The 21,537-nt window shown below is 42.3% G+C and overlaps 1 protein-coding gene across 3 annotated transcripts in view; it reads left to right on the forward strand.

Annotated features, from left to right (window-relative positions):
• Positions 1–21,537, forward strand: part of snx18a (sorting nexin 18a) — a 190,156-nt gene that overhangs the window by 107,066 nt on the left and 61,553 nt on the right. Inside the window, exon 3 of one of the 3 annotated variants that reach the window (XM_062051049.1) lies at positions 1,555–2,198. The exons of the other annotated variants lie outside the window; for them this stretch is intronic. Within the exon in view, the coding sequence (XP_061907033.1) occupies positions 1,555–1,808 (254 nt within the window). The 3' untranslated portion in view covers positions 1,809–2,198. Of the gene's footprint in view, positions 1–1,554; positions 2,199–21,537 lie in introns of those variants that run through there. 3 annotated transcript variants of the gene reach the window in all.

Below are 21,537 nucleotides of genomic sequence, written 5' to 3' on the forward strand. Positions count from 1 at the left end.
AAATATTTTGTACAATGGTCAGGCCGACCATATATTCAACTTTAACCCACATATGCTCCTTCGATGGTACAGAATAGAAAAAAGAGAACCGAGCAGACATTCCACTACTTTCTTAATGCTTTTCGACCTCGCCCTCTTTCTGGACTTTGACAGACACCAAATATGGTACAATAGGTCATAAATTCCACCACAATACTAACATTACTATGCGGAGATGTTAACAGTTAACATTAGTGAAATACCAAAATGTATGACACTGAGGTGTGTATAAGTTAAAGTACCAATGATTGTCACACACACACTAGGTGTGGTGAAATTCATCCTCTGCATTTGACCCATCCCCTTGTTCACCCGCTGGGAGGTGAGGGGAGCAGTGGGCAGCAGCGGTGGCCGTGCCCGGGAATAATTTTTGCTGATTCAACCCCCAATTCCAACTCTTGATGCTGAGTGCCAAGCAGGGAGGTAATGGGTCCCATTTTTATAGTCTTTGGTATGACTCGGCCGGGGTTTGAACTCACAACCTACCGATCTCAGGGCGGCCACTCTAACCACTAGGCCACTGAGTAGGTGGTATTCTGGTTAGATTAGCTCAGAAAGCTAGCATGCTAATTTTGCATACTAAAATGCTAACTATAATATGTGTCAAGTCCCAAAATATATAACTCTGAGATGTGTACCTGAAAAACATTTTTAAAATGCTTGCATGCTAACATTAGCATGTATTAAGTACCAAAATATGACTACAAAATTAGCAAAAAATCTTATTATGCTAACAGGTATCATTTGTGAAATAAAAAAAATATTTGACACTAGGGTGAATACCGACAAAATTAGCAGAAAAAAGTGAGGATGCTAATATTAGAACGCTAACAATTTTGCCGCAGGCCGTTTAAAAAAATTAGCTACAGGCAGCTAATAGCCCCGGGGCCACCCCTTGGACACCCCTTTTTTTTAATCAATTTACGATGTGTAGTGTAGCATGTTTGGCTAGTCCTCAGCCTCCAGTGATAATAATACCTATAAGAAACGTAATTTATTTGCTGTCATGGTGGAGAGGATTACTAACTTACACTGTGAAGGGACGTTAGCCGGTAGCTCATCATAAACGGCTCCTGTACCTGGTACCGCTACAGTTGATATTTGTAATGATCCACCCATTTTTGTTTACATTCAAGAGCGCTAACTTTCTGTTAACAGTTAGCATGGCTTTTTGGATCCTCCCATGATGTGTAGTGTAGCATATTTGGCTAGTCCTCGGCCCCCAGTGATAATGGTACTTGTAAGAAACAGTTTATTTGCCACCATGGAGGCGAGGATTAGTGGCTTAGAAGTGGCTTTGCACTGTGAAGGGACATTGGCCACCAACAAAAATGCTACCTTGCGTTTGTTCGCTTGTCGCTGCCAAATGTGCGGGACACAGCTAGAATGTGTCATCAACACGGTATTTAAATAACTGATATCATTTATATTGTAAATCGTCTGTATGGCGCAACCCCAGCGACGGTCATGTTTAACCCGTTTTTGTTTCCTTGGTTTCCCTCGCCCCTCCAACAGGAGCCCTGACCAAGGTGAAGGAGAGCCAGCGGCACGTGGAGGAGGGCAAGATGGAGGCGGCACAGGCGGAGGGCATCAAGGAGCGCTGCAACATCATCTCCTGCGCCACACTGGCAGAGATCCAGCACTTCCACCAGATCCGTGTGCGCGACTTCCGGGCGCAGATGCAGCACTACTTGCAGCAGCAGATCTCCTTCTTCCAGAAGATCACGGCCAAACTGGAGGAGGCGCTTCACAAATACGACAACGCGTAGTGGCCACGGGAACTGTGTGACCCCTCCAGACACCACGGACGTGTTCTTTGAAGCACAACAAATCCAATCGATTTAACGCCGACATCGGCAAGAATCCGCAACAGGAAGCGAGCATGACTTCATCTTTTTTAACGTGGCTTTTAAAGGGACTTAGGAACGTCTCGCTGTGCCTTCCTCTTGTTACCAAGCGCTTTATGAATGTGAAAATATGTTGCAAAACAGTTCTTTTATCAGACTGACAACAAAAGCATGTTTTTTTTACACGCCCGCAGGAAGTCAAAGAGACACTTTGTGACCTTAATCCCTGACTTTGTCACATTTCTAAATGCAGTCTTTCACAAACTTTTTTAACAACTGTCATGTTGTTGTTGTGAAGCAGAAATAAATTGTTCCTTCACACAAACTTTTGTCCATTTTTGTTTTGAGCTCACAAACGTGTTGAGCGTGAAAAGTTCAACTAATTGTGCAGCCGCACGCCTCAGAGTCATATAACTTGGCACCTGGCACATGCTAACAGTTAGCATGTTATAGGGTTGTACGGTATACCGGTACTAGTATAGTACCGCGATACTAATATCATATTCGGTACTATACCGCCTCTGAAAAGTACCGGTCAGCCGACCCCCGTCATCTTCACGTCGTGTCATTGCTGGTTTTGCGAGCAGAGGAGCATGTTCGGCAGCCCACTGAAACGCCCTCAGGAGGAGGTGCTTTAAGACATGGCTAGCTAGCTAGCGGATAAACTCCAGCCGCAGTCTGCAGTGTTTTAGCTACTTCTAAATCACTAATCCATGGCAACAAATAAAGTACGTTTCTTACAACTAACATTATCACTGCAGGACGAGGAATAGCTAAACATGCTTCAGTACACACTGTAGGAGGATACAATAGCTCACCGGCGCCACAATGTAAACAAATTCCATTGGTGGATTTACACCTGACATCCACTGTAATGATACCAAGTACAGGAGCGTAGCTAGTCGATACTACTATGATTACATCAATATTTTTTAGCATCACAAAATCTTTTGTTTTTTAAAATGTATATTATGTTTATAAACTCAGGAAATACGTCCCTGGACACATGAGGACTTAATTTATGACCATTGTATGATCCTGTAACTACTTGGTATCGGATTGATACCCAAATTTGTGGTATCATCCAAAACTAATGTAAAGTATCAAACAACAGAAGAATAAGTGATTATTACATTTTGACAGAAGTGTAGATAGAACATGTTAAAACAGAAAGTAAGCAGATATTAACAGTAAATGAACAAGTAAATTAATAATTAATTTTCTACCACTTGTCCTTAATAATGTTGACAAAATAATAGAATGATAAATGACACAATATGTTACTGTATTGTCAGCAGACTAATAGGAGCCTTTGTTTGTTTACTTACTTATAAAAGACAAGTTGTCTTTTATTTAAGGACAAATTTGCAATAAGAAACATATGTTTAACGTACCCTAAGATTTTTTGTTAAAATAAAGCCGATAATGTCATCTTTTGTGGGCCCCTTTATTTACAAAAGTACCGATAAGTATCGAGATACATTTTGGTATTGTATGCTAACGTTAGCATGTGTCAATGTCTGGAACATCGAGCATAATGAAAGGAAGTTCTGCCTGTGATCATTTTTCACGATGTGTGTGTCAATATTAACGTCGGGAGGAGTGTAAAAAAAAAAAGATTTTCTAATTAATCGCAATTCTTATTTGTCACGATTCTAAAAACATTAGATTTTTTTTTTATTATCTGTCCTGTCCAACCACTTTATTAATTGTTTGGGTAGAATTTTATCAAACAAAACCAGTTTTCTTTGAAGTAATGTAAACTTTTATCAGAGCTGTTCGTCTATTTTATGGAGGAATGTAGTTCATCATAGAACTGGCACCCAATGTTGTTTTTGAATCGGAAATGGATTATGAACTGAATCATTACCCCCACCCTCAAATCAAATCGTGTGGCGCCCAAAGATTCACATCCCTAATAGTCGGACCCCAACCTTAAAGCCTTGTGGCATTTTGGAAGAAGATCTGATCATCTAAAGTGAAGTAAAGACGGTTCCATGGTTGATGGCGAGGAGCAGTTTTCGCCACCAGGCCCACTACAACTGGATATGAATAGGTACTCAGTCCCGACATTAGCATGCTAACAGCTAGCATAATGCCAATGTTCCCATTGCCCCGACCCACCATCAAATAATTTGGGAAGATTACGAACATTAGGATTATTCGTGAATAGATTACAAAAGAAAGTTATGACTGTTATCATTTTTCACCACAAGGGGGCGATGTTGATGTCAATAGTAACATCTAAACATAATCAGACCCCGAACATAAAGCCTTGTGTCAGGTTAGAAGAAGATCCGATGAGCTAAGACAAATAATGACAGTTTGATGACTGATGGCGAGGTGCAGTTTTCGCCACCAGGCTCCACCCACTACAACTGAATACGAACAGGTACTGACCCATTCGGCATTTCAGGGTGTCATTATTATCATGTGTACCAAATATGATCACGATCTGAACTTGTGGACCTGAGCTTTTAACGTCTCGTGTTTTGTGGTGAACCATCAGATCAGAGTTTGCCGCAATATCACGCCCACATCCTATCTGAAATAACTTTATTAATTTTGAGTCTGAATTGCAAGTATGCATTCATTTCAGTTTGTCCTATGTGTGTCAGGAAGTAGTCTTTGCCGTTAAGTTGAATGTGCTAGTCATTTGTTGCGCCCTAAAAAGTGTTAATACTGTAAGTATTGCACTTATTACGCACCAGCTGTTTGATTGCAACGTGCATTTAGTTGTAGTTTTAATCAACACATTTAGATGTGTTAAAATTGCCATGTAAAATCACTAATGCTAATCAGTAACATGTCTATGGCATATCCAATGTATATTAGCATCAAGCTAGCACACTTGCTTTATGTTAGAATGACATAAGTTATTTTGTGTCTCATGTAGATTATATTGACATACTTTGTTCCTGCATGTTCACTTTTACTGATTGGAAGTGAAATACTCTCAAACGTAGGAATGATGGCTAGAATGAGCACGTTTTGTGGCGTGGCGAAGTTGGGAGAGTGGCCGTGCCAGCAATCTGAGGGTTACTGGTTCAATCCCCAGCTTCTACCATCCTAGTCACGTCCGTTGTGTCCTTGAGCAAGACACTTCAATGGGAGTACTCTATTGCGTCCATAAAGCCCTCTAAAAAACATCCAAAAACCGCCAACAATACTCCATTTACATGTCATGACCTGAAAATTAACCAAGTATTAACAATATTTTTTTATTATTAGCGCTAACGCAGAGGAACTTCTTTTAGCAGCGCTAACTAGCTTATGCTGCTCTGACATACTGAGCTGCTGCGTCGCCTTTGAGTTGATGAAAGTTATTCCTAGATGATAAATCATGCCTCTCACCTGGATTGTAGAAGGTTGTGGACATAAACCGAGAAGTTGACATCCAACTTAGACTACGAGATGGCGAGAAAGACAAGAAAAGACGTTCATTTGCAGCACCTCTTTTTCCCGCCCTGTGAGAGCATTATGAATATTTCGTCATCTAAACGGGAAGATAAGAAAATCCCATCAGTCGGCATCCCAGTGAGACCAGACATTGTAAGTGTGTGTTTTATTATGTTCCTAGTTTGTATTTCTTGTTCAGCATTTAGCTTAGCGTTTTACTGAAGTTCCCCTTTAAGAGTGAATGTTCTCACCTGTGAACAAACAGTGGCTAACTTCTTTTTACGCTTGCGTAAGACAGTGAAGGTGCTGAACCAAAGATGGACGTGAGTACAAATGTCTTGCAGACATGTCAGTAACCTTTTAGTGTCTCACTGGCTTCCAGTTAGCGGCCTCTACTCACACATTGTTGTGATGAAGGCTGCATGTTGTCACGACAACGCGGTGGCGAGAGCCGTGCAGCGTCTGTGTTTTGTGTTTTCGCGCGGGGCCCTCTCAGATCTGCTGACGGCGCTTCAAGCACCAACAGCCCACGTGGGACCTGTGGGCCCAGTTCAGTAGCGTATAGTGACCAGAACAAGATCCCATGCAGCTGGGAGACATTTTATTTGATCAACAACTTCGTCCGGTTCCTCCCGGGGGACCCTGAGGCGTTCCCAGGCCAGCCGGGAGACAGAGTCACTCCACCGTGTCCTGGGTCTCCCCTGTGGTCTCCTACCTAAATTCTTGACTCGTTTTTATTCATTTGAAACGATTTTTGTACTTTTTAAAATCTTTGGTCTCGATCTGATATCGATATCGGTCCCATATCAGCAAATAAAAAGTATGAAGGCTGCGATATCAATCTTCGACACAAGCAGTCCTGCAGTGTGTTCACTTATACATGCTAGGCTATAGGCTACTGGGGGCGAGCACCTACACAACAGCTAAGCACACAATAGCACACAAGCTAGACATACGTACTAACTAATTTAACAATAATGCAGTCTAAAACAGCACATTTGTGAATATAAACAATAAATATAGTTACATATTACTCACACATACAAAGTCTCCAAGGCAGAAGTGTATTAGAAAATATCCAGTAATAAAGGTGTCCGCATCGTACAACTTACTACATCATGATCCTCACTAAATGAGTTATCGTGACCACTGTCACCCAAAAAGTAATTACCACTCCACTTTAACTTAAAGACAGCGTACATCTGTCATAAGGTTAGTGTTTTTTCATATATACTATTGTTTCCTGAGTAATTTCACCTGATAAAACCTTTTCTAACATTCTACACTACAAAATAATGACAATAGCTACGATGATTCGTGCTGATATCGGATTAATATCATATAAATTACCATCTAAATGTCCTTTCAAAAAGCTCACAAGGTTGGACATTTGTCAATATAAACAATTATAAAAATAAATATAGTTACATATTACTTACACATACAAAGTCTCCAAGGCAGAATTGTATTAGAAAGTATCCAGCAACAAACGTGTCCGCATCATTCAACATACTGCGTCATGAACTTAACTTAATGATATATCGTGACCACTATGTGTTGAAAAACACAAATGACCACGCCACTTCAATGTAAAGGTGAGTATTTTTCATACCTACTGTGTTCTTAGTCATTTCACTTGATCATACCTTTTCTAACATTCCACACTCCAAAATAACAACCTACACATGATTATTCATTCTTTGGAAAGACAGAATATTTTTCTATGTGGTAGTACTGATCATTTCCGACCAAATTTATATGCCAATCAACCTATCCCCAGATGCATGTATTTGGAGGTGGGAGGAAGCCGGAGTACCCGGAGGGAACCCACGCAGTCACGGGGAGAACATGCAAACTCCACACAGAAAGATCCCGAGCCCGGGATTGAACCCAGGACTACTCAGGACTTCCGTATTGTGAGGCAGACGCACTAACCCCTCTGCCACCAAATATTTATTTATATATATATATATATATATATATATATATATATATATATATATATATATATATATATATATATATATATATATATATATATATATATATATATATATATATATATATATATATATATATATATATATATATATATATATATATATATATATATATATATATTGTTGTCTTTTGGGGGGGGGGGGGGTGTTGGTGTCTCTTGTTTGCGTGTTGGCGTTTGGGCTTGCCGGCGGGCTGGCGCTGGCTGGTATCTGTGATCCTGTTGGCGTGTGGTTGCCGGTCGCGTTTTTTTTTTTTGATCGCTTTGATTTGATTGGGTGGTGCTGGCTGTCTGGGGGTGTTGTGGCTGCTGTTTCTGCTGCCGTTTGTTTGTGGTGTGGGCGCCCGTGGCTGCTGGGTCTGGTGCAGGGGGGTGGCTGATGTTGTGACTGGTGGCAGCGCGCGCGCGTGGTGGTTGTCGGGGCTGACAAACTGTGTATATGAATGTGTATGTGTATGTGTGTGTGTGTATGTATGTATGTATGTATGTATGTATGTATGTATATATATGTGCATGTGTATGTGTGTGTATGTGTACATGTGTATGTTTATGTGTATGTATATATATATGTATGTATATTTCTGGGGGTACGTTCTGGGCCTGCCTGTCGGGTGGGGGTCGGCGCCTCAGGCTACTGCATCCGGACTGCGTGTCTGGAGCTCCTGGGTCCCGCCGTCCATCCCTTCCGGGTGCCCGTCTTGGTTGGGGCCTGCTGGGTCTGGTCCCTGCGTCTACTGTGGTGGCTTGGTGCTGCAGGGTATTCCGAGGTGCTGCGAGTCGGCCAGTTGTTGGGGTAGCAACCTTGTGTGTCAGCATGTCTGTGATCTTCTTTTAATTCTTTTTTTATTTATTTATTTATTTATTTATTTTTTATAAATAGATGTAATTATTTATTTATTTTTTTCCTTTATTTTTTATTTTTTATTTTTTTAAATATATTTGATTAATATTATTATTATTATTATTATTATTATGTATTTATTTATTTTATTTATTTATTCCCCTACCTCAGGGGGGGGGACTCGGCGGGGCGGTTGCTGGTTGTTCCATCTCCATCGTTGGGGTCTCTGCGGGTGGGGTGGGTGGTTCCTGTGGCCCCGTGCTGGGTGGTCCTGTGGCGGCCGGCTTGGGTGGGGTGGCCGTGGGCTGGCCTCGCCGTGCTCTCCGGGGGTGGGGGGGGGGGGGGGGGCTCGTGGGGGCCCTGTTGCCGGTGGGGCGGGGGCAGTCTTCCCGTCCGGTTGCGGGGGGTCTCCGGGCCCCTCGGGCGGGGCGTCCCGCCTTTCTGTCCGTGTGGGGTGTGGTCTCTCGCTGGCTTGGGGTCTGGCTTCCCCCTGTTTTTCTCGTGCCTTGTCCTCTGCCGGGTGCGTCTGTCTGCGGCCTGCTGCTGGCCCTTGTGGGCGGCACGGTGGGCCAGGCTCTGGGGTTCCTGTCGCTGTCCGGCTTGGCTGCGTGGGGGCGGTGGCCCCTGGTTCCCTGGGCACCACACCTACTGTTTGTGGGATGGGTTCTCGGGGAGGCAGGGGCCGTACTCTGGCTCCCGCACACACTGGGAGTCAAATGTATTGTACATGCAAATTCACATATACTCACACACATACATACAGACATACATAGGTACCTACGCTCCCACATACATATACAAATAAATACAGTACATATTTACACACTCAAAGTTCGTACATCCACACGCACATTCATTATACAAACATACTGTATACACATACTGTACATATACGTTCACTGTAAAAACATACATATACACATACTGTACATATACACTCACTGTACAAACACACACATACACATACTACACATACATTCACTGTACAAACACACACATACATATACTGTACATATACATTCACTGTACAAACACACATTTACACATACTGTACATATACATTCACTGTTCAAACACACATACTGTATACACATACTGTACATATACATTCGCTGTACACACATATACACATACTGTACATATACATTCACTGTACAAGCACACATACACATACTGTACATATTCAAGTACATATGCACACATACACTCATGCACATAATCACGTTTCATCAAACATACATTAACGTTGTTGCCCTAGGGTAAACTGGGTATAACACATGGCACACTGACAAAGCTTAACCTATTGTTACTATAACAATCTACAAGGTTAAGGTTGCTTCTCTTTCTTCCCCTCCATTTTTCTGCATTCTTTCGTATCTCAAGTTATCATTACGTATATGTATTGTTGCATTTGAACAATTGTATTGTTGATAATAAAGGTAAAGTACTGGTATTGTTTATTATCAATAGCACTATTTCAATTGGTATTCATATTGCTCCATTTTTAGTGTAATAATGCTCAGTTCTGTATTTTTTTTTAAATTTTCGCTAACTGCTTATTTGCTATTACTTTTACCATCATATTTGTACATGTCGTATTTGCTGATGTTGCTCTGTTGTTGTTGTTGTTGTTGTTGTTGTTGTTGTTGTTGTGTTTGCTGTTGTTGTTTTTGTCTCTCTGTCTAATCCCCCTCTTGTCCCCACAATTCCCCCCTCTGTCTTCCTTTTTCTCTCTTTCTATCCCCTCCTGCTCCGGCCCGGCTGCACCAAATGATAATATAAATACATTTAATAAAGTCAAAATACAAGTAAGGCAACAAGAGAAGTATCCTACACTTCTCTTTTGTAAAGTAAATCTGAACAGCCGATATGGGCATCTACATCTGCTATATGATTTGCCCGAGAAGCTGGGCAGGACATTAAAAAAAAATAAAAAATAAAAAAAATAAAATAAAAATTAAAATAAATAAATAAATATATATATGTATATACATATATGTATACATATATACATATATATATATATACATATGTATATATATATATATATATATATATATATATATATATATATATATATATATATATATATATATATATATATATATGTATATATATATAATATATATATATATGTATATATACATATATATATATATATATATATATATATATATATATATATATATATATATATATATATATATATATATATATATATATATATATATATGTATATATATATATATATATATATATATATATGTATATATATATATATATATATGTATATATATAGTATATATATATACGTATATATATGTATATACATATATATATATCTATATATATGTATATATACATACATACAGTACATATATATGTATATATATAAATATATATGTACATGTATATATAAACATATATATATATATATATATATATATATATATATATATATATATATATATATATATATATATATATATATACATACATACATACATACATACATACATACATACATATATATATTATATATATATATGTATATATATATACATATATATGTATATATATATACATACATATATGTATATACATATATATACATATATGTATATATACATATGTATATATATGTGTGTATATACATACATATATATATATATATATATATATATATATATGTATATTTATACATATATATATGTGTGTATATACATACATATATATATATATACAGTATATATATATATATATATATATATATATATATATATATATATATATATATATATATATATATATATATATATATATATATATATATATATATATATATATATATATATATGTGTAAGAATGGGAACATGTGACTGTCCTATTATGACATATGGTTGTGTTGTAGAAAGACAGGAAGCAGATCACACACTGACCCTAAGGCCTCCACTCTCTCGTCCTTCTGCTGCCAACACCTGAGGAAATGGGTGATCTTGTTTGCAGCGTCCATTCTTCCTACGGGGCTGAACTCAACACATTTAGGACTTCCATCCATCCATCCATCTTCTACTGCTTGTCCCTTTTGGGGTCGCGGGACTTATGATCACATATTTCATTATTATTTATGACACACGCGGTCATTTATCCACTTGCTACTTTTCCACCTCTGATACAATACCCGCATTGGAGCCTTGAGTATTGGCCAATCCCGATTTTGATCCGATCCGATATCAGCACAAATCATACACACTTTTTTTATTTAGGAGAAAAGGTTTGATCAAGTGAAATGACTCAAACAGAGAACAATGTTAATTATTAAAAGACTAACCTATTTTTTATCAACAGAATGGACTTTTGCAGTCTTTAAAGGCCTACTGAAATGATTTTTTTTTATTTAAACGGCGATAGCAGATCTATTCTAAATGTCATACTTGATCATTTTGCGATATTGCCATATTTTTGCTGAAAGGATTTAGTATAAAACAACAACGATAAAGTTCGCAACTTTTGGTCTCTGATAAAAAAAAAGCCTTGCCCCTACCGGAAGTAGCGTGACGTAGTCAGTTGATCTCCTCCTCATATTTTCCTATTGTTTTCAATGCAGCTAGAGCAATTCGGACCGAGAAAGCGACGATTACCCCATTAATTTGAGCGAGGATGAAAGATTTGTGGATGAGGAACGTTAGAGTGACGGACTAGAATGCAGTGCAAGACATATCTTTTTTCGCTCTGACCGTAACTTAGGTACAAGCTGGCTCATTGGATTCCACACTTTCTCCTTTTTCTATTGTGGATCACGGATTTGTATTTTAAACCACCTCGGATACTATATCCTCTTGAAAATGAGAGTCGAGAACGCGAAATGAACATTCACGGTGACTTTTATCTCCATGACAATACATCGACGAAACACTTTAGCTACGGAGCTAACGTGATAGCATCGTGCTTAACTGCATATAGAAACAAAATAAATAAATCCCTGACTGGAAGGATAGACAGAAGATCAACAATACTATTAAACCATGGACATGTAAATACACGGTTAATGCTTTCCAGCCTGGCGAAGGTTAACAATGCTGTTGCTAACGACGCCATTGAAGCTAACTTAGCTAGGGAGCTAACGTGATAGCATCGGGCTCAAATGCAGATAGAAACAAAATACATAAACCCCTGACTGGAAGGATAGACAGAAAATCAACAATACTATTAAACCATGAACATGTAAATACACGGTTAATGCTTTCCAGCTTGGCGAAGCTTAAAAATGCTGTTGCTAACGACGCCATTGAGGCTAACTTAGTATAACGGGACCTCACAGAGCTATGATAAAAACATTAGCGCTCCACCTACGCCAGCCAGCCCTCATCTGCTCATCAACACCCGTGCTCACCTGCGTTCCAGCGATCGACGGCGCGACGAAGGACTTCACCACGATCATCCGTGCGGTCCGTGGCTAGCGTCGGCTAGCGCGTCTGTTATCCGAGTCAAAGTCTTCCTGGTTGTGTTGCTGTAGTCCGCCGCTAATACACCGATCCCACCTACAACTTTCTTCTTTGCAGTCTTCATTGTTCATTAAACAAATTGCAAAAGATTCACCAACACAGATGTCCAGAATATTGTGGAATTATGAGATGAAAACAGAGCTATTTTGTATTCGATTCAATGGGGTACCGATACTTCTGTTTCACTGGCTACGTCACGCGCATACATCATCATCCAAAGGCGTTTTCAACCAGAAGTTTAGCGGGAAATTTAAAATTGCACTTTATAAGTTAACCCGGCCGTATTGGCATGTGTTGCAATGTTAACATTTCATCATTGATATATAAACTATCAGACTGCGTGGTCGGTAGTAGTGGGTTTCAGTAGGCCTTTAAGATTAGGTGGTGGGGTCATTTTTTTTTTGGGTGACACCTAGTGGACGTAATAATTCATGAAGTTGATCTCATATCATGATGCAGAAAATTGAATGAGGAGACACGTTTTGTTCTGTTACAACTAAAAGTTGTAAACTCTTGTTGTTGAAATGTGTTGTGCTTATTGCTTGTCATTTAATTAACATTATTACATGCGTATTTGTCGCCATTATGTGGTCAGGGCAGTTACTACATCTTTGAGAAGTGTGTACTTTGAATCAAACTTTATTAACCGGCAGTTGCATAAGCCAAGCAGAGAAATCTACAGTGCCGGCACGTACTTTATGGTGGTTATTTTCGAAGAAATACTGCATTTGTCTTTTGTTTAAGGTTGCATCGCCGGTATGTATCATAAGTTGAACTTTGAAACTTGGTTTTTGTCTAAAATATTTCGAGCTAAATTTACAATTTTTGATGTATAATGAGATCTTTGTCATGCTAATTAGTGATAATTTGCGATGTCATCTAAGATGGCGTTGTAGTACAAATTCACTTTGTTTACCTTCTCATGCCTTGTAAGGTAGCATTACAGCATATATATGAATACATTTGCATAACATATGTATATATTGACTGTATTGTTTGTCTTTTTAGTTTCACCCTTTTGAATGTCAATAAACCTGCTGACAACGCTCATCGGTCTCCAGAGCCGTGACGTAAGAAAGGTGTTAAACAGCCCTTGCATCAGACATGCACCCCTAACGGCACAGTGAAACGGCGGCTTCCAAGCAGACAGAGGTAACGCAGTCGTCGCACGCTATAGTGAAGCTGACCACTACTACGCCACAACGCTACAACGCAAACGGCATACAGCAGTGATTCAGCAGTCATCCTCTAGTCTACCCCACCGTGTCCAGCAAGGCGTCGTCCTTAAAGACCCGGTCCGAGGCTTCGACAAACTCCTCCACAGGTTCTGCAGCAGCTAGGGCAAGAGCAAAAGCTGAGGCAGCCAAAGCCCGCCTCGGTTTTGCAGCAGAAGAAATGGACTTCAAAGTAGAAAAAGCTAAAATAGAAGCATCTATTGAATTTCTTCAACATGAAAAAGATGTTGAATCTGCTATTGCTGAGCAGAGGCATTAGAAATAGCTGTAATCACACAGGTAGAAGCACGCAGCAATCCTTGTTCTTTTGTCACATCTGAACGTAATTTGTAAAAGAGGGAAAATATGTTGTTACACAGCCATCACAATGTGAAAATGCTCCTCAGAGCAAGTCAAAGCTCACTAGCAATCAATTACTTCAGCCAACAAAACAAAGTGACTCCCAACAAATTCCCTTTGGCCCTCCTAATGATCTTAAAAACTTCCAAAACCCCTCAGTCATTTCCTCCTCTCCTCACATCCATAACAATTACAGTGCAAGTTGGTGAGATCAGGTATCAGCATCCAAATTCCATGATGTCCGGCCTTCAGCCAAGAGCCTAAAAACTCTATTGTGAGTGACTTCATTAGATACTTTGCTCGCCGGGAAATAGTAGCAACAGGACTACTGCAATTTAACGACAAGCCTCAAAATTTCAGAGCTTGGAAACGCTCCTTTAAAAATGCAATATATGGATTAGATTTAACAACAAGTGAGGAGATGGACTTGATGTTAAAGTGGCTGTTATGATCTGCTGCCCGGATCATAGTTTGTTTATGTTTTCTTGTCACGTGTGTTTTCAGCACCTTGAGTTTTGTTTGTTTCTGTTGCCATTACGGCAGATTGTGCTCAGCTGCCTCTGGTTAGTGTTGGAGACGCTCACCTGTTGTCCGGGCACTAATCAGAGGGCTATTTAGTCTCTGCCCTGGCCTCACTCGGTCTGGCTTCCTAATTTGCTTATATGCAACAGTTGACGACTACTTCGATTCCTGCTAGCTTTCACGCTATGCTATTTTTGCTTGCTAGCTCCCACACTAGTCCCTTTGTTTTTGTCTTCCGTGCTATGAGCATGTTTTTGTTGTTCCTATCTGATTTATTTGCTTAAATAAATAATTTTCCTACCTGCATGCTGTGTCCGAAGCCGTCTGCATCCCTGGGAGAACAACCACGCACCTCGATGCGACCCCGTCGTCACAGTAGGAAGCCAGCAGATTACAATTCTCCCGCATCGGCTATCGAGGAGATGGACGAAGGTACGTGGGAGGTGTTGCGCACAATGGAGGCGGAGACTCTTCGCTATTCCCCCTCGGAGCACCAGGACCTGATCTGGGGTCCTAACGGAAAGTTGGTCCCATTCAACTCCGTATGGCCTGAGGACATCGCCACACCCCCGCAGTATCGGACGCGTCAGCGAAGACGGAAGCCGCCCAAGAGGGCTTCACTTCGCTGCCAAGACGCGCCACTCCCTCAGACTCCTCCACCGGTACACAGCAAGCTACATGCAGCCCAAGCTTCCCCTCCTCAGATGTTTGGCAACCCAATTGACCACTTCGCCAAACATTTCTCCGACTGGGCTGTCAGTTACCTGGACAGCGGCTACAATGACGTCATTCCGTTGACGCCCCCTAATGACGCGCTCTCTGAAGACGCGCCCCCGTCCACTTCTGATGATGTCATTGATCAAGATTTTTTTTTTCCATCTTCTAATTCTTTCAGTCAGCCACTTCCAAATGCCTTTAATTCCAAGATAAAACATTATCAGGACATTTTTGTTAAATGTAAGTCTAGTCAGTCCCAGTCACTTTCTGACTTTCAAGCTCTACCCCCAGTGACTTTGGTTCCGCCCTCAGTGACTATTGCTCCGCCCACTGCACATACTTTTTGCCCCTGTGCTCCCACCCAATCTCAAGTGGGGGGTGAGAATAGACATTTTGGACAATTTAAAGGGGAGGAGTGCTGCTGAACTTCGGCTGCTGAACTTCTGGCGCCACTCACGCCCACCTCCTCGGCGGCCACGAATGTGGCCTTTCCATGGTCGCCCGGCTCGCCTGTTAAACAGCCCTTGCATCAGACATGCACCCCTAACGACACACGTGTGTTACTTTCTAATACACTTCCGCCTTTTAGACTAGTGTGATGGGTACTGTTCACATTTGAACCGATACAGTACTTCGATACCAATACCCAACAGTACCAATTTTCTGTACATTTGTGTGTGGTATTAAATATTGTTTTTGATAATAAAACATATTTTTATTGCAACATTTAAAAATTTGCTGATTATGATAACTGTTGCCTCAGTTGTTATATCTTATTTCATAATCACATTTGTAAGTCTCATTAAGTCATCGATTCTCAAACTGTACCACTTGTGGTACATCTAGTGGTTTGCCAAAGAATCACTTAATTAAATATTCAAACACAGTGTTACTGTTCAAACTGTGTGTAATGTTACAGTGGCCAAAAATATTAAATAAACCTCTGCCTTGTTTTTAATGAGTATTTAGGTGTACTACACTACTGTATTTTAATGTTGGTCATTAAGGCGGAGATTGGAGAGCCAATATTTTTCTGAGGTGGTACTTGGTGGGAAAAAAGTTTGAGAACCGCTGATTTAAGTTTCAATGGCAGTTACTAATCCAAGACATAAAATGGCAATAGTGTAAAAGTTATGGTGTGTTGACCAGTTCAGTCTTTGCCGTCTGATATGCCATAAAAAGTGTTAAGACTATAAGTATTGTACTTATTACGCACCAGCTGCTTAATTGTAACGTGTGTAATAGTTGTAGTTTTTAGTAACACATTTGGAGATTTTGTAATTGCCATATAAAATCGCTAAAGCTAATCAGTAGCATGTCAATAGCAAAGCCAATGTATATAAGTATCAAGCTAGCACATTTTTGGAAAAGCGGAGCCTTGCTTTACTTACATCGGAACGTTTTTTTTGAGTCCATGTCTTTGGTGTCATTGGAAATTGCAACATTACATAAAAGGTCATTTGGCTGAGTCCGCTCTCAGTGCTGCTGGAGTGATATCTAGGTGCCGAGGTGCAAAGAGTCGATGACCGCGCGTGACGTCACGTGCAACCCAGGTATCGTAACATGACACCGTTAGATTTTTAGTGCTCGGTTGGAAAAAGTACCTGGCTCAGTCCCCATCCCTACTGGATACTTTGTATGTGGAAGTACTATGCAAATATAATTATTTGGTACTTATTGACTAATGTGCTGTTTTACACTGTGATATTGTTACATTTGTCTAGCTTATGTGGTATTGTGTGCTTAGCCGTTGAGTAGCCGCTAGTTCCGAGTGGTCTATAGGGCATTTAGATGTTAACTGCTTTGCACAAGTAAACATGCTGCAGGACTGCTATTAGATGCAAGTTGATATCATCCGATATTTGTTTTCTGCTGATGGAGACATGCTGTTCTACAAACCCCAAAACCAGTGAAGTTGGCACGTTGTGTAAAATCGTAAATAAAAACAGAATACAATGATTTGCAAATCCTTTTCAACCTATATTTGTCATGTCTGTGTTGATCTTGTTTTTGTTTTGCTTGGTTTTTGGACACTTTTTAGTTCTTGTCTTCACTCCCTTGCTTTGTCACCATAGCAACCATTAGTTTCACCTGGTTCACATTGTCATGTCACGCACCTGTTCACGGTTAGTCACGCACCTGTTTTCACTTATCATGTCACTATATAAGCTTTTCTGTTTCTGTTGTTCGTCCTGGCGACATCACACCTTCTCTGCACATTTATTCTCTGCCCTCTTTATGATCGCGTCTTCATGCCATGTTCTATGTCAAGTAAGTTTGTGTTTATTGTTCATAGTTTTTGTGCCCACGTGCATGTCTTTTGTTTCATAGCCAAGTTTGTTACCTCCTCTGTGAGCGCCTTTTGTTTATTCCTTTTTATTGTCCTTATATTAAATAATGTACTCACCTCCAAGCCGTGTCCAGTCAAGTTGCTTTGCACCTCGGAAAAACAATCCACGCCAAGGACCAAGTCGTGACAGATGTCGCCAGCAATCCGTTTTTCCGCAAGCAACTTGGCAGATGGAGGAAGGAAGGTGGGAAGCGCTAGGTGCCATGGGGGACCGAGATTTGATGTGGGGGCCAAATGGCAAGCTAATTCCGATTAGCTCCATTTGGTCCGAGGATGGTGCTGTGTCACCGCAGTCCCGGAAGCGCCGCTCCAGACAGAGGACGTCAGGGAAGGTGAGCGGACAGAACGCGGCGCTCCTGCAAGCTCCTCCCCCTCCGGGCGGAAATGGGCCGCAGCCTGCCCGGCTTCCCCAGGATGACATCACAGACCAGGATTTTTTTTTTCTGAACTATTTTTCTTTTGGTCACCCGCCCCCAGCAAAATACTCTAAGTCCAAAATAGAGCACTATCAAAACATGTTTTTAGAAATAAGAGCATGTCAATCACAGTCACCCAGTTTTCATGCCCCACCCCCCAGGACTCAAGTCACGCCCATGTCACAAAAAAAAAAATTCTCACTCACAAAGTCCCAGGTAGAAAAAGAGAGACTTTTTGGACAGTTTGGAGGGGAGGATTCTACCCCCCTCCCGACCTCCCTCCACCCACCCCAAAAGACGGTTCCAGACCGCGGGGAGCGCGTCTGGGATCCGCTCCTTGAGGGGGGGGCTAGGGCTGGGAATTGTTCAGGTGGGGCGGGTCAGCTTCGTCACGCCAAGCCACAGCCACCAGCACGACCCCCACCACCTGTCTTTCGACCTGCCAAGCCACAGCCAGCAGCACGACCACCACCACCAGTCTTTCGACCTGCCAAGCCACAGCCACCAGCACGGCCCCCACCACCAGTCTTTCGACCTGCCAAGCCACAGCCTCCAGCTAGGCCACCTCCACCTGCTCCACGCCCAGCTCCACGCCAAGCCCCACCACGCCAAGCACCACCAGTACCTGCTCCACGCCAAGCGCCACCAGTACCTGCTCCACGCCAAGCGCCGCCAGTACCTGCTCCACGCCAAGCGCCGCCAGTCGCAGCTTCACGACGCCAAGTGCCGCCAGTCGCAGCTTCACGACGCCAAGTGCCGCCAGTCGCAGCTTCACGACGCCAAGTGCCGCCAGTCGCAGCTTCACGACGCCAAGTGCCGCCAGTCGCAGCTTCACGACGCCAAGTGCCGCCAGTCGCAGCTTCACGACGCCTAGTGCCGCCAGTCGCAGCTTCACGACGCCTAGTGCCGCCAGTCGCAGCTTCACGACGCCCAGTGCCGCCAGTCGCAGCTCCACGACGCCCAGTGCCGCCAGTCGCAGCTCCACGACGCCCAGTGCCGCCAGTCGCAGCTCCACGACGCCCAGTGCCGCCAGTCGCAGCTCAACGACGCCCAGTGCCGCCAGTCGCAGCTCCACGCCAAAACCAAGCACCCCCAAACCAAGACCAAGTCCAAGCACCGCCACACCAAGACCAAGTCCAAGACCAACCACGCCAAGTCCAAGACCAACCACGCCAAGTCCAAGTCCAAGACCAACCACGCCAAGTCCAAGTCCAAGACCAACCACGCCAAGTCCAAGACCAAGACCAACCACGCCAAGTCCAAGACCAAGACCAACCATGCCAAGACCAAGACCAAGACCCCCGCCAAGACCAAGACCCCCGCCAAGACCAAGACCCTCGCCAAGACCCGCCACGCCAAGCTTCGCCGCCTGATGCGCCACGCCAAGCTTCGCCGCCTGACGCGCCACGCCAAGCTTCGCCGCCTGACGCGCCACGCCAAGCTTCGCCGCCTGACGCGCCACGCCAAGCTTCGCCGCCTGCCATGATGACGACACGCCTGCCTCCTCGTCTGCCACGAAGGTGGCCACTGCCTGGTCGTCCGCCACGCCAAGTGCGCCCACCTCCTCATCGGCCATGGATATGGCCATTCCCGGGTCGCCCACCTCGTCAGGTACAGCGGCGGTCTACGCGTCGCCGCCACCTGATCCTGCCCCGGTGGATTCGGGGACACCTGGTCTGGCGACCCACGGCCATGTCCCCCTCCCGCCCTCCCATGACTCTCGATCCTGCCTTGTTTTGTTTGTTTTGGACATCTGGGATCTGTCCGTAAGGGGGGGGGGGGGGCTCTGTCATGTCTGTGTTGATCTTGTTTTTGTTTTGCTTGGTTTTTGGACACTTTTTAGTTCTTGTCTTCACTCCCTTGCTTTGTCACCATAGCAACCATTAGTTTCACCTGGTTCACATTGTCATGTCACGCACCTGTTCACGGTTAGTCACGCACCTGTTTTCACTTATCATGTCACTATATAAGCTTTTCTGTTTCTGTTGTTCGTCCTGGCGATATCACACCTTCTCAGCACATTTATTCTCTGCCCTCTTTATGATCGCGTCTTCATGCCATGTTCTATGTCAAGTAAGTTTGTGTTTATTGTTCATAGTTTTTGTGCCCATGTGCATGTCTTTTGTTTCATAGCCAAGTTTGTTACCTCCTCTGTGAGCGCCTTTTGTTTATTCCTTTTTATTGTCCTTATATTAAATAATGTACTCACCTCCAAGCCGTGTCCAGTCAAGTTGCTTTGCACCTCGGAAAAACAATCCACGCCAAGGACCAAGTCGTGACAATATTCAATTGAATAGACTGCAAAGACAAGATACTTAATGTTCAAACTGGAAAACTTATATTAGCTCATTTGAAATTTGATGCTGTCTTGTTCCTTGTTGTGGAAATAAGTTGAGCCAACACACGACGTGCTGCCAACTGTACTTTTATTCACTACTCGTGGGAATAACACATCACATTTTAGGAAACGCTAAAACAGGAAGTACCTCGTTCCTCGGGACAATCATATTCGTGTATACTTCAGGGACCGCTCGGAGATCGTATTAACTAAGAATATTACATCCCCCTTCTTTTAGAAAAATATGGAACACAACATTCAAGAAAACACACTCTGTGCAATAACCGTTACTGAAACGTATTGAAATTCAAGTAGCACATGTACGACTGCCTTAAAGTAGGAATTCAACAACAGATTTCAATTATCACTTAACTTGCTCGAATGACATACTGTTGAAAATAGAAACACAATCACAATGTTATTGAATTGTACGTATCTGAACACCATTGAGCATATTTTTTATAAGTCCATAACAACTCTGGGCTTAACCTCACGTCCAGACCTTGTCTGATACCGCACAGGCTGTGGGGCTGTTTCTTCTGTTATCTTTGAGGTGTGTTGTGTGTCAGCGTGTAGTGCATGTTGTGTGTCATGTTTTGTGTTTTCTTCAGTCTGAGTGGTAAGTGTCTCTCTTGTGTCCAGGAGATGTCGTCTGTTTCGCCTGTATTCTTGTCCTCCTGATGCGCGTATGTGGTATGATCTTTCAGTATCAGCTGAACGAATGACAACTGCTGGTTTCCAGTAGCCTTTCTCCTGAAAACGGATGTATTGTCCTTCATGCAAAGGTGACATTTGCTTAGCTGATTTGTCATAGTACTTCTTCTGCTGGTGTTGTTTGTTGGTTCTCATGATGTGAACATCCTTGTGGCTGATAGTTTTAGGTTGCAGCTGCTGATGGGTGTTAGGCAGGATTGAGCATGTGCGACGACTCATGAGCAGCTGAACTGGTGACTTGAAGTTGTCCACTGGGGTATTGCGATATTCAAGCAG

The sequence above is a fragment of the Entelurus aequoreus genome, linkage group LG06 (assembly GCF_033978785.1).
Source record: "Entelurus aequoreus isolate RoL-2023_Sb linkage group LG06, RoL_Eaeq_v1.1, whole genome shotgun sequence".
Lineage (NCBI taxonomy): Eukaryota > Metazoa > Chordata > Actinopteri > Syngnathiformes > Syngnathidae > Entelurus > Entelurus aequoreus.